The sequence below is a fragment of the Rhyacophila brunnea genome, unplaced genomic scaffold (assembly GCF_057557595.1).
Source record: "Rhyacophila brunnea isolate RB1 unplaced genomic scaffold, BYU_Rbru_1.0 scaffold_24, whole genome shotgun sequence".
Lineage (NCBI taxonomy): Eukaryota > Metazoa > Arthropoda > Insecta > Trichoptera > Rhyacophilidae > Rhyacophila > Rhyacophila brunnea.
This window is the reverse complement of record NW_028232904.1, coordinates 28477150-28492549: the sequence shown is the minus strand read 5'-3', so window position 1 is coordinate 28492549 and position 15400 is coordinate 28477150. Positions and strand designations below refer to the sequence as shown.

Below are 15400 nucleotides of genomic sequence, written 5' to 3'. Positions count from 1 at the left end.
TCAGCTATAAATTAATTAATTAATTTCAAAATGGTCTTGATTAGATATAATATATTTTTTCCAACCTTTGGCTGAGAAATAATATAGAATGTCACTAATATCCAAACAGTAATTGGCCAGGTTGCGTACAATATACATGCACGACGGATATCCTGCAAATTTGACAGCTGTCGTATTTTAAGCCAGACATTAAATATGTCCTATATAATCCACACTGTTGACATCTACTATGTAAACAGGCACCATCTTAAGAATATACAAACTTCATTGCCATGTCAATAAAAAATATATAGAATGAGAAAACACTGTAGGTATACTGTATCCGTGATGCGTCAATTTATTTAATTATTCACTGATAAAGCAAAGATTAAATTATTTAAAGTTTATATTTATCATCTATTCCCAAAATTTAAATTCAGATTACATCGTTGCCTTGCTAATTAATTTGTTCGCATGTATATCGATGTTATTTCAATCTGTTGTAACGTCGAAAATCTCAGCGTTCGACATAAAATATGCGAAAATTATTTAAGATCACTTTCAAATGAGGCTATTGGTTTCAAAGTCAGTTAACTACGTATTTTTAAAAAATATATTTTACGATTCTTGTTATCTAAGTACTTTTCTATTGAGTGAGTTGTGTTTTGGTATTAAAATAGTATTAAACCGGACGTCGGTCACCATCAAGCTTCAAGACCAATTTGAAACATAGTTTTGTAGTAATCCAGTTCTAATGTGGTTAGTGGTTATCTTGAAATCGTGATTCATGATGTACGAAACCGAAATTGAAACCAAGGAGTGTGATTCAAGTTAACAACGGATTCTTCTTACGTATAAAAACGTGTTTGGATACAATGTTTGTGTACAATTAATGTATCTGTGAACCTTGGCAAAACTTACATAGATACCTGTTATAGAAAAATACACACAACATAATAGTAGGTATTAAAAACGCAGTCATTGTCGAAAAAAAAAACAGAAATTCCATCAATCGATTATTATTAACATAAAAGAATACAAAAAGAAACGGGAAAAAAATCGTTCACGATGGAAACAGTTTGCGAAATACATTTTTGTTAAAATATTTTTTTTTATAATAATCATAATATTGTAATAATAACATCATACAAGACTAGGTTTAATTTTAACTTATTATTTTTGTGACTAATAATTAATATTAATATTTAAAAATCTGGCAATCAAGAGAGACATATCGATTGCTCCTCCTCAAGACGGAGTGCATACCTAAATTAAATTATTTTTAAATTTCATCACGTAACTATGTCATTATAATATGAATACATATATTTTAATTAAGGCGTTAAGTGCCAAAAAAATAAAAACTGACATTTTTTATAGAAAAATGTTCTATGTGCCGATAACATCAACTATGGTCTAAGTGCCTCAAGTAAGTCAAAAAAATACAGCAACATATTTAAATCTGACGACGTAAGTCCGTTGGCGTGTTTTATTTATAATGGTCTAAGTACCACTCCAGTAGTCAACGGCATTCAATATAAAATGGCTGACGACTGTGTGCTAACACTCGCGAGTTCTAAATTCCTAAAATTTTGGAAGCTGCCGAGATTGTTTCACACTGTAAAACCACATTTTTCAAAATGTCTGCTTCATGCAATTTTACTGCAATGACTCAGTATTTTGTAACCACAGGCAATTAATACCTTAATTAATACACATATTCATATAGTTTATACCTAGTTGTGACATATAACACTTTGCCACATTTCACAGGAACGCATTGGAACAATAAAAACTTATGACACAATACGTATTGATGTCAAAGAATGTATGCACTCCACATCAATAATATATATATATATATATATATGACATCCATATTTTGTGCAAACTGTCATTATTTTATTTTATAACGTAAATTCAAATATAATAATGATTAGGTAAATGTTAATCAGAAGACAAAAAGCATTTTACACAGTTATACATATTATATATATATGAGCTCCATTTGCAAAGCTTAAACTGTATTTTTTGTTAAACTTACGCATATATTATAATAATGTATTGCTAATATAGTTACAAGGTATTACATCTAAGAATATATAATATATTTTAAGATACTGTACATAATAAGTTACCTAATAAATGCCCCTTACATTGGCTGTGTGCAGCTAAAGTTAATTCCATGTTTGAAGATTACAAGGTCATATGTGACATTATTAAATTTAGTGACATTATCATTTTAATGTTATTAACCACAAAATAGATTATTAAATATAATTCAAATAGGCTATATATCCCAATACACTACATTTGGAAGTAGGGTTTTGAATGTGTGTCCTACGAAAATGAAACACACATTATAGACGCGCGCGCAATAGTGTGTGTTGCATGTTTTAAATACACCAATATTGAATGAGCAATTGTCAGAATGAAGGAAAAGCTTAGAATGACGTGTTCTTGACACGTTTTTAAGTTTATCCCATATTCTTCCACACTCGAGATCGGTTGCCTGTTACTCCACACCTGTTAGGTATTTCAGTTCCCTTGCGTAAATTCTTGGTCGAAAATCATTGGTTAATAATAACTACATTAAAAATTCTTCTTAGTCGTTCTCTCATGGTTGAGGATCGTGACTGCAATGAAATATGTAGTACTTATTCCACATAATTGAATAAAGATCATATATATCAATACTCATAATGCGGAGTGTCTGGGTATGGAGAATACATCCGGAAGAGTGCAATGTTTCACAGTTGAAGCGATGAGAATCTATAAGTAGTAGGCTGGGTATTTGAAATAGACGCCCCCATAACATTTTCTGTCGGTTTCATAAACTACAATAGGGCATTGACAGGATACCAGTTGAGTCAGTAGAAAATGCCCTCTTGAAGCATTAGATTATGTGGACTTAAATATTTAGCAATGTTAATAATGTCCTTATGCGTTTTGTATAATGTAGACTTAGGCCTTTGTAAGTGTAAATCTCAGATTAAGTGGTAGAATGCGGTGTCACAAAATACATACCTAGGAATGTTACATATAACTTTGTAATGTTGAAACAGCGAATTATTTTGTTATTTTCGCAACTTTTAATAATAATAATATTATTTATTAATTATAATAATTGATTGTTTTCAATGTTATACATCTCAACACAATTATCAATTTAAATTTACATCTATAAATAATAAGTATTAATTAATTAATGGCTTAATAATATTTTATTTAAATTTAACCGACTGTTTTTTTACGGTTAACGTATAGGCCACTAGTAAACATTTATGGGAATAATGCACCTTGGATTTCTCTCAATATTGATTCCGACATAACATATAACATTTCATACACCTTTTAAATCATTATTAAAAAATTTGATTAGTTTCTACAAAATTTGAATTTTTGTTTAGTTTAGTTACACATGTCACTTTGTTATGCTAAAGTGATTTCAAGTGAAAGTATTTAAGATCAACACACGATCTATAATAAATGGACAAATAAGGGCATTTCGCGAGTGTAGTACTATAAGGTTCTAAGTGTAGAATACTATCTTATTTTTATTGTTATATTGCGAAAAATTGACACATAGAACCTTTTAGTAATACGCTCCTCCTGATTTATATCAAATAGGTTTATCAATCACCATTAACGACAATCGTGTCAAAGCAATTTTAACGGATGGAAGTCACAAATTATTTGCGGCACATATTTAAAACATTTTATAATGCAAACAATAAAAACAGAGTTTGCTATATTTACTGACCAATTAGTTACCTATGTGAAACAATTAGTTCGAAAATTCCCTAAATTTTATTTAATTATTGATTGACTTCACAACACAGTTAATAAATTGAATTCAGATAGGCTATACCCCCAATAAAGGGTTTTGAATGTGTGAGTGTCCTATGAAAATGAAACACACATTATAGACGTGCAATAGTGTGTTGCAACCTTCAAAAATACCAATATTGAATGAGCGTCAGTGCATAAACCGAGAGCAGTTGTCAGAACGAAGATCAAGCGTATTCTTAAAATATATTTAAGTTTATCCCATATTCTTCCACACTCGAGACCGGTTGCCTGTTACTCCACACCCGTAAGGTATTTCGGTTCCAATTAATTTTGTGTTCCCTGATTGACATCATGCTTTCTGATTTTAGTTTAGTACAGTTTGAAACTCAAATTTCTAGTTTTTATAGGATTTCGAAATTATGTATTGTTATTAACACACAGTTTCTTCAAATATATTTTGTAGTCAAAAGTAACACTTTGATAAATAAATTTATGAAATAATTTGTCCAATCAAACTTATATTGATAGTAAAAATAAAATAGTCGTTTTCGCAACTAAACGTTTCACATTAACACATCTTTTCTTACTATATTATTAATATTACTCCAAACGTAAAATACTATGGCTAATTTTGAAAAAAAATTACATGAATAAAGGGTAAACAATAATAATTATCAAAAAAAATTTCAATCACAGATGGTTCACAAACAAACAAACACATTATCAAAACAAAATCCTACCAAATTCATCACGACTCGGCGCTACAATACCCATAAACGTATAATATGTATTCCTCACTACCAACTTATCTTATCGATACCAATAAACTCTATAATCACAATCTAAGCATCTTTGATTTCAGTTGCAGACAATTTTTTAGTTTCGGAGAGTGAATAGACTGTGAGCCGTTTTCAAACTGTGCATACATATTGATACTTTGGTGTTACAAGGTGATATGTTACATTTTCAGTAAATAATCTAAAAAAAAATGATTTTTTTTTAATAGAATAATCATAATGAAGTCATAATAAAATAATCATAATGATGATACCTTTTAATTATAGTCCACACTCTTTGACATGGTTAAATATAATAAATTACGAGTGCAAAAGAGTGATAAGTATTCCTCAGCGTATCGCAATATATTTTTATTATTAAAATGTAACGTGACGCGAGAAGGTTGAGAGTCTAACAGACAAATGTAAAATTCGTCTAAATACAGATAACTGACGTACTTCAAAACTATTAAAACTACAGCACGTCGAGTTTAAATACTGACTGTTATTTTACGATTGTATAAATTGAAAAGTGTGCCGCGACGTGAAAAACGTTGGGACAAACTGTATTATCACAAAATGTAACAATCATTTAAGGCTATACCTCAATTGAGGCATGGTCTAAAAAGATCGTGGCTAGGCGATGCGCAGATTGTGCAAATGACGCGTGCCGAATGAAATATAATTTATCATAAAAATCCAACATGCGTCCATTTAATGTTATCTTTATTGTTATATTACTAATAATAATAGTATATTCATTGACATGTTTTCTTTTTTAAGTACATATGTAAAGTTTTTTTAGTCTTCTTTACACGATTTAAGAATATAATCATCCGACGCCATGACAAAACAAACCGAAGTGCGGACACCTCGACTATCTGCCTCCGACTGGCAATGCGGCCAAAATTTCGTCGCACCTACTGTTGAAAATTATTTGCCGTTTCACTGAAATACGCTCTTTATAAAGCTAAGCTTACGATGGCCGAAAGGCTAACGCATCGATTTATAATCGTTTCAAATCCTGGGTCAGTCAAATACACATATTGTTTTGCAAAGTTTGTTTGGAGTCACAAGTATGGACCTAATAGGTTAAGCAAATGTCTAAAATCAATTTATTGTAAAAACAAACAAATCTTTTAATACAAACCATATGATCTTATATGATATTAAAAGTAACATAAGACCTTGTAACATTGGAACTTCATATAATTTATATATCAATTGAATTGATATAATTTTTTTACGAGTGGGTAATAAAAGAATGAAATTTGATTTGCAGTTGTGCCAGCAAAGAGCTTTTTTTCATTAAAAATCAACCAATTCATAGTGACCATTTTAATATAATTAATTACATTTTTTTTAGTGATTAATAATAGTATATTATGATATAAATTTTTAATATTATAATATATCGTGATTGCCTGCCAAGCACAGAATCTTTGTGTACAATAATATATATATTATATAATATATATGTATAGATTTTTTTCAATTTATTAAAAAATATTAATTTCCTTTAAATACTACTACTGATGAAGATCAATTTTATATGGCAAGTATATATGTACAAACATTTTATAATATGACATCAAACATTAAACATATCCCCAGGGGAGAGCGCATATATTATATGCCCACCATTTAGCATATATCTATACAAAAACAGGCTGTAATCATTTGATATCAAATCAAAAATTACGCTTCACGAGTTTGTATCATAAAAAAACAAGTTAAAAACTGACTAAATGCATACAGTGCGTTTTATTAACATTAAAATGCCTAAACCTTTGCAGAAGTCGACGAAGAAAATTATTTTGAACGTAGAAGTATTACGAGGAGGACAAACAGAAAAGAAAGCTTTCAATTCATCTCAATAGTGCCAGAGTATCTGATATGACAAATTAACACGCAAAGAGTATGTGCATAATAATATCACGCATGTAGTGTTGTGACATATAAAACTTGATATAAAAGTCGCACTATAGTTACTACTTACATATTATGAGTAGAAAAAGGGCTAGGCAGCGTAAATCCATCAAATTATCAAGAAACATATAAGTATGCCTATATAAAACACTGTTGTATTGTGCTATGAGTTCAGGGACGTGGACATTAGCTGTCAGTAATTCCCAGAAGTTACAAGAATACAGTATTTTCCATTTAATTCAATCTGCGAAGATTGAATATGGAGACGTTGCTATAAGCTCTTTGATGTGCTTATGTTGACCATATGAATAAACACCAATGAAATGCCTCACATTTAGTGATTCAGAAGGAAAGCGGAGTGTGGGAAGGTCACGGCATCGATGGATCGATGGCCTATAGAGAATCTTGTAAGCACTAGGATACCAATTCACGAATGAAGCACTATGACCGGTTGCGCAACGTAAGCGCAAGCCTACTTCAACGAAGCATATAAAAAGTCAACCGGTAGTGTCGACTGCAGTATGCAATTGAAGTATACATGCTTTGGCGGTAGAGACGCTAGCACCTCTCCGTTTGACATATTATTAAATGTCAGAAATTCGTAGATAGTATTGAAGAGGCTGTTGATCTATTTTTTTCTATCTTTTACATAACTATTACCGCTGAAAGTATTATTTTGTGTTTAAATTCTCATTTAAATATTTATTGTGATTTTGTAATACAGAAACACACATGTTTGTTTGCAAAATATAACGGACATTCCGTGTTGTAATATTGTTATATTGGAGACGTAACTAGCTTGTTTTAAGATTAATTGGCTACGTACTTCAACAATGAATGGTTTAATTATGCAACGTTAATGGTAAGTAGTGATTAAATATGAAGTCATTACCAAAATGGATAAAAATGTTATTTAATTTCCATGAAACTGACGTGAGTTCCGTCATGACATGTTTACTTTCTATCTTACTCTAACGCATGGACATGAAGTATAAGCATGCTGAATGCTTTTTCACTCGCACTTATGTTTCGTCTATCCATTCCATTCGAAGCTCTATACACACAATACCTCCTGTAAAACTAAAAATTTTACGTGCTTTGGTTGAAGCGGTTCGGTGACGTGTTTTGCAGTGCTTCATTCGGGGATTGGCCTCAAGGAGTGGTCAACTGAAGAAAGACAGCGGAGGATCAGGCAGTGTGAATGAATCTGCTTGAGGCACGGCGCCCAAACTGTAGTGCCAGAAAAGACGGAAAAAAAGAGGAAGCGTAATTTAAAAATAAAACTGATGTTACGTTAACGTTACCTACAGGATGCGTAACATAACACGACCCGAAAATCTGTGTCGTTACACAAAATAGTCAATTTCTATGGACGGCCAATTACACTAATGCATTATATACCTATATAATTTGACAATATGCTGAATAGGGGACATAATAATATAACTAAATCCCCCCCCAAATACAATATTAAAATAATTTCAATATTATTTACATTTGCTAATTTCCAATACATAATACTCATTATTACTTCCAATATAGATTAAACGCTGATGTAATTAATACATATATGGGGAAAATGTAACTAAAGTAGGAATATTAATAACTTTATACAGATGTAACTATTATTAAATTAAAGTCTAAAATTATTAAAAAAAAGTCATGCATCAACCATACATTATTATTTTAAACTTAATCTTACAATCTCATTGAAAGTTTACGGCGAATTTGACGCATGCGGTAGTTCTGCGTAACAATTAAATATGATTATTAACTTACAATAGAGCTTTCATTCAAAAGGTGTCAACGATTATTCGTTATTGTAATAATTCAATGGATAAATGGCACTCTCATTTTGAGGTTAATAACACAGAGACCCCGTGTCCGGAAACTTGTACGTATGCAGTTCGCAGCATCACACTTCACCGTGAAATATTGTATCGGAAATATATGGCCGTGTATTAAAGATTATCCAACCTCTTTGGGTAGTATATTACTGACATAAAATTCATGTTTAAATAACTCACGGTTCTTATCGGTTTACACTTTACAGGAAGCTAGCAGCAAATAATTTTTGAAAATAGCCGATATACTGGATTATTTGTTAGGTTAGGTTAGGTTTTCAATCTTGAATTCATGAATTTCGCCAAAATCAGCTATGAAAATTGAATTAATATTCATATTGAATCTAATATAATTGAGAGACCGTGTAGTATACGGTCACCTCTTTCCGATAGAAAGCTCACGGCGAACTGTATCACAGTGAAATGTTTTACGTACAATTTACATGTCACCCAGAGACCCAATACGAATACACATATTGTTTGTAAAGTTGCTAATCGGTAACCACGGCAACGAAAAAAACAAGGAAGTCTAATTTAAGACTTGTCGTATCTTAAAAGCAGTTCGCATACACAAAATCAACACAAAATTCTTATAAAATGTTCAAGATTTAAGTAGTATATACTTATGTATATTAAATTCTTCTAACAAACGTTTGTAACATATCTGTCAAATGTCTTAAACGCAGTGGTGAAGGGTGGATGTGAGCTGTGGAGATCTGACATAAATAGTGCATACATACTAATCTTTGTCAGATACATTTATTTGTTTTCATCGAACTAAGAATACAAATGGCATTTGGTGTTGCCTAACCAAACCATAATAAATATTCTTCAGTTATTTTATAGATAAAAGAATATTTTTATCATTGTATCTATTACGGTTTGCTTTAGGCATGGTTTACTTCAATTTTAAAAACTATCCAACAGCATTTGCAATTTGTATTCTTCATTCAATCACTAAAATTTATGTCGGATCTCCACAGCCTTCCTCCGCCCTTTGCCACTGCTGAAACGTAACCATAAGTCCAATGTCATCAGATGACGAAATAGTTCCATGTACATTCATTTTAATTATATATACACATTGTGTAAGTGTTACTAGAGATCTTTGAGTCTTGACAGAAGTATGTTGCAATGTGTTGTTAAATTTTGTCTAATATACAATGTTGCGCAGACTCTGTGTACATCTGTGTATTGAATAACATCGTTTTTATGGATCTCTTACATGGATAAAATATACTAGATGAATTCATATGGGAGGTTGATTAGAGTGGAACGTGGGTGGCGATGATTCTATTGTATTCGTCCTCCAAATCGCCACGATTCTTTCAAACATGCCTGCGCTACATACAAAATTGCAGTTTACAAAACTTAAAAACAAAAAAATAATTGTAAAAATTGATTAAGTAGTAGTATAATATTGTCAATCACTTTATTGCTAAATTGATATGCTAAAAACATGATGAAGAACATATTGTCTTCAAATAATACACCAATCGCGAGTCTAATACTACAAGGTTCTAAGTGTTCGTCCTTGAGAAAACAAACCCAACAATAAAGCACTATTCTAAGCTGCCTCATTGTTACTTATGTTTCTCCAAGGACCAACACTTAGAACCTTGTAGTTCTCCACTCGCGCAATGTCAAGGTTTTATTGCGAATTACTTCATAAATTCAACTGTATTTAGAAATACTTAGAAGCTTTACGAGAAAAATTAATAAAACATATTTTCTTAACTCAGCCAACTACACTAACTCAGTGATATGTTACACAAAATATTAAAACTGTATGACTTCACTTTTCAAAACGTTTATGTTGAACCAATAAAATGCTTATTATTTAAATGATTATACTGGATTACAGGCAAAACAAAATGGTTATACGACTAATAGGGCCTGTACACGTGCATGGATTTACTATCGCGATAATAACTGTTTACACGTAAAAGTGCTGACTGTCTCACCAATCTCATTTTTCAATTGGAAGTGAGACGTGATGTTGTCATTGTATGGTGCTATTTGAATGAGTTTCCGGCAGGTTCGTTCTACTACACAGGCGTAGAAATCGCACAGTCCACCTGTCGCGTGGAAATTCAGAAGCTTCTGAACTTTTTTGATCACGATAATACGTGTTTATACATGCCACAATAATACGTAGGTACTGCCAGCAGTAAATCCATGCACGTGTAAACGGGGTATAAAGCTACGAACGATTTATACACAATTATTGCAGACGTTCTGTTAAAAATTACTATTTACAAAAATTGTAACTTAAAATTTGATTTTCATTTACGAACTCATACAGATGAATGAAAATTAAAAATTACTTTGAACACCTTAAAAGTAAGCCGGATCTCACATCAAAACTCGTCTCGCCTGCAACGTGTCGAATACGTCGATGTGACATCATCGTTATTCACAAAACACACATTGCCAAATGGAGTTCCGCAGATTGGTCAAATACGACTGATTAGTTTGAAAAAAACATCTGCTGTCGCAATCGACAATTTGCATGCTTCTCGGGCTTCGAGTCGAAGAGTTGAAGTCACATATGCCAAACATCTACGAATTGGTCATTTGGACTGTCATTGGATTGCATGCTTCTCGGGCCACGAGTCGAAAACGCCAGGACGCATACGATCACCTACAAATTGGTCATCCGCTCGCCGATCATCGTATCGAAATATTTATAGGTTTCGAAGGTTACGTGCGACTGTTGCTAGGTAGATCTGCGCGGTCTTCATACGCAACAACGGATCGACATTCTTGGAAGGTTTGATTTATGGCTGTGCGGCACACGAGGCAAGTTCAGATGTGAGAGCCGGCTAAGAGTTGTTAGTAAATAAAATTAAACACATTTAAAAATGTTTACAGTTGACATTTTCCCCACATCTATTTCACCTTGGCTAATAAACTTTACACGTTACGATGACAATTTAAAAAAATAGTCTTATGATAATTTTTTGTAGGTTTTTTTATATATTTTTTTACCAGCAGTCGGTAAACGTAACAAAAGGAATGCGTCACACACATTCGCAGGGGAAAAATGGGCCAATTTTACATATTATAACATAGCCCGATATAAATACAATAATATTATCAATTAATATTATTTTCTCACTATCTCGATAAATTTTTAATTAAACATCTCCCAGTCATTCCAAACATATACATAACGTTATTATGTAGTTATAATATAAACTGATCAAGTCTTTGCATTAAAATTTACATTTTTCTTTATTTAATATGCCGCCAGCAACAGAAGCCTAATATCATATCATTTCAAACTCATCTTTATTCCACGCGTACTTTCAATAAATCTTTACGATATTATTACGTAACTTAATACTCGTAACGTTGTAGATATTCAGATAAAGCACACATTATATCGTAAAACAGGTTGCCGAACTCGAGTAAACGTCTGTTTATATATACATACAATACCAGATCTGTCATTTTATATTGTAAATTTAAGTCCGATAGTCATATACAATTTTCTTACAAACAAAGTATTATAAACCGAAGGGTGTTCAATAAGTATCTGACGTTCATTTGTCTTACGGAGACAAATGAAGCACTCTTTTTTGTTTGGGAGGTGGAAGATACCGTTATGTGCGTGAGTAAATTATTTCTCACCCACAGAGATCGTCAATTGCTGGCAGTCAGTCTGTGAGTGAGGGAGTGTTTTTAGCAGCCGTTTGATTTTCACGACGTCATCAGCATCATGGCGTTGACAGCTTCAAATACCTGGGGTTACACATCATGGGAGCTCGCTATCCGAATGGGAATGGCTGGAGCAACATTCAACGCAATGCGGAGTGTCTGAGAATCACGATTGTACTCAAAACCAAATCACGCCTATTCGACGCTTGCATTCTGACGGTGCTGCTTTACGGTAGCGAATCATGGCACCTTACGAAGGGTCAGAGCAACCGTATACTGAGCTTCGAAGGTATGACTTTAGGAGCAACGACTCGTACGAGAGCGCGCCAAGAAGCCTCTCATCACACTGAGAGTGAAGAGGCGACGTTGGAAATGGCTCGACCACGTGCTGCGGATGCCAGTAGAGAATTTCAATTTAGCTTGCCTGTTCTTCAAGCCAACCGGATTCCGGCGTCCTGGAAGGTCGCTAAATACTATCTATAGTGTATACGGCGGAGCTACGGAATGCTGGTTTGACATGGAACGATGCAAGAAGACTGGCGAGTGACAGGAATTCTTGGAGGCGCCTCGTGGTGTTCATATGCTCCAACTAAGGGGCAGATATGGCGGAAGAAGAATAAGAAGAAGGATTTTCACTTCATGCGAAATGATAAAACAACTCGATCGGCGGTATGGCACCAAATTTTCCATCAAGCTTGGTGAAACCATTCAGAACATTCAGCAGGCTTTCAGCGACAATGTCACGGGCATCACATTCAATATTCCCGAGGGCAAAAAAAGCAATGACAGTGAGTGATGTCAACTGTTTTCTTTGATGATGTTTTTCACAAGAGGCCGAATCTGTGGCTTTGGAAACTTGGCAGTTGCATGATGACTACGTACCAATTCATTCAATGCATCTGATTAAGACTTTCTTAGCCAAACAACACTTCTGTCATTCATTACGCTCCCTATTCTCCCAAGATGGCTCCTTGTAATTTTAGGAGATGAAACTGTCACTGATATTGATTTAATTTTGAGTCACAAGAAGACATGCGGAACACTATGGTCCAGCTGTACTGTCTCAAAAATGCTTTCAACAAAGTACAAGTGTGTGCAACCCAAAGCGGACTATTTTGTATTGAATTACGGTTTCAGATCCTAACGTAACTGTATTTTTCGCAGCCAACAGTCAGATACTTTTTGAACAGATCTCGTATATTTTTCAGAATTTTAATGCTGTGACGTTTGACTATTAAAAATACTTTAATTGAAAAAAAACTGTATATATTCTAATGACTTCTATCAAGATATCATCATTAAAGTTGGCACTAAAACTTAAACATATGGATACTGATCTGGTGCTATATATATAATAAATAATACATAATACCCCCACGTGGATTTCAATCACTTCTATACTGTTTATAAGAAGATAGCTTGTCTTCTCGTGAAGTGATGATAGAGGAAGAGTGACAGGATTAGCAGTATCGGAGACGTGTTGATGCGCAGCGACGATGAACCGACAACGCCTGACGATGGTGAGTTACGGTCTGGTGTAGAAGTCTTCTTTATTTCGACGTCCGTTTCGGAATCTTCTGAAAACAATTACAAAAAATGGTTAAAACGGTAGGCTTCATCGAAAAAAGATTTCGTTAATTGACATGCCGAGCGTTTATGATGCGTCCATTTAGATGTGGTCAATTCAGACAATGCCGGTTTGGATGTGGTTAATGCAAGTGGTATCTATCACGATGTGATATTGAAATCGGTAGAAATGTTGATGTTTTTTTCAAACGAACGTCGCATTCGACCAATCTGCGGAGCTCCATTTGGCAATGTGTGTTTTGCGAATAACGATGAAGTCACATCGACGTATTCGACACGTTTTAGGAAAGACGAGTTTTGATGTGAGAGCTGGCTTAAGGTTCTCGATTGCTAAGGAGGTGTCTCATTTTGAGAAAGGCACTCCTTGCAATCTCAATTCTATTTTTTGTATTTATTTCGTGTATAATCTGGTAAATTTCTTAGCGATCGTCGTGTTAAAGCTATTGAATTGTCATTAGAATATTTGACTAGATCTGTTGGTTTAAAAAATAAGAGTACAATAATATTACCAATGCCTCCGTATCCTGAGCCGGATCCTTCGCTAAAGCCAGGTTGGCCGTCGCTGTCGTCATCGGTGAACCGATCGTCCTGTCTGCCAGAGCCAGACCCCTCCACGCCATCTACCCCTCCTCCGATTCCTCCCAGGCCGCCCACTCCCGCCTCATCTCCCTGCATGTAGCTCTCCGCCAAGGGGTACGGGGCACTGGGCAGCTGTCCCATTACCGCCTGGAAAACAAGATTATAAACATATTAATTCAAACAATGGTACAGAGTTTACGGATGATATGAAATCGATTAGGCATCGATAGATTGAGAGTTAAAATCTAAGTAGTCTGAGTATCTGGATCTCAGTATATCACATCTCTGTTATGTTTTCGGCAACGGAAATCCTTACCAACGGGTCTCGATCCTTCACGTGGTCCAGTGGAAGGTGGTCAGTAATAAGAATCGATGGATGTTAATCTTCAGAGATGTTTATTCATCAATTTTCAATTTACAATTACATGGTGTATAAATAAAAGGTAAAGGACTCAGAAGCATTTGATCGCAATGAAACAACTTGGTGAGCAGAGCTGAGTTAAGTTTGAACAAGCTGAATGGTCCGAGTTGAATGATATCAGAATCATTTACAATAGTATAAATATGAAATAGTAAATAGGTAAGGGTACTGCTCGGTTATCACGAATACAGCGGAAAACACATTTTGAAAATAGCCGATAAACTGGATTATTTGTTAGTTTAACCCAATGACATATTAAATGGACAACTCACTTCATACCGGCGCGCACGAGAAATTGTGCATGAAAGTCATTCACAGATGTATAGGTAGATGTCACGTGACCATATGACGTACCAATTTCCATTATGCGATACAAGCTTCGAGAATTTATAGTAATATAACATTTATTGTAATGGCGTATTAGTGTCATGACTCATTGCGGTAGAAACAGATTCTCGGTTACTTACGACTTCTCGGAGATTAGACGCAAGTGAGCCCAGCGCATCACAGGCGACTGTCCAATGGTTTCTGTCATTCAATTGCATTGAATAAACATTCATCAATATCTTAAAATGGCATTTTATAAATAATAAATAATACTAACACACGAAAAGTGATATCCATCGTTCTTGGAGTGTTTAGTAGATTTTTTTTACAATTTTTAACTAGGCACATTGGCATTTTGTAACACAATAATAACGGTGGAGTCGAAACCTGACAGTCAGAAATTTTGTATGGGCAGACCCAGTGGTGTCGCCGGACCGCTTGCCAGCAGAATGTTCATTTGAGCGTAGGATACCGATATTTAAATATGAATTTCGCCATCCGGC

General features: G+C 33.9%; 1 protein-coding gene across 1 annotated transcript in view; it reads right to left on the bottom strand.

The window, feature by feature from the left end:
• Positions 1 to 11309: 11309 nt before the first annotated feature.
• dally (division abnormally delayed protein) overlaps positions 11310 to 15400 on the bottom strand; it is a 468368-nt gene continuing 464277 nt past the window's right edge. The window contains exons 6-7 of the mRNA XM_085950910.1: positions 14080 to 14296; positions 11310 to 13560 (exon numbers count right to left, since the gene is read on the bottom strand). Coding sequence (XP_085807036.1) covers positions 13388 to 13560; positions 14080 to 14296 — 390 coding nt within the window. The 3' untranslated portion in view covers positions 11310 to 13387. The remainder of the gene's footprint in view (positions 13561 to 14079; positions 14297 to 15400) is intronic.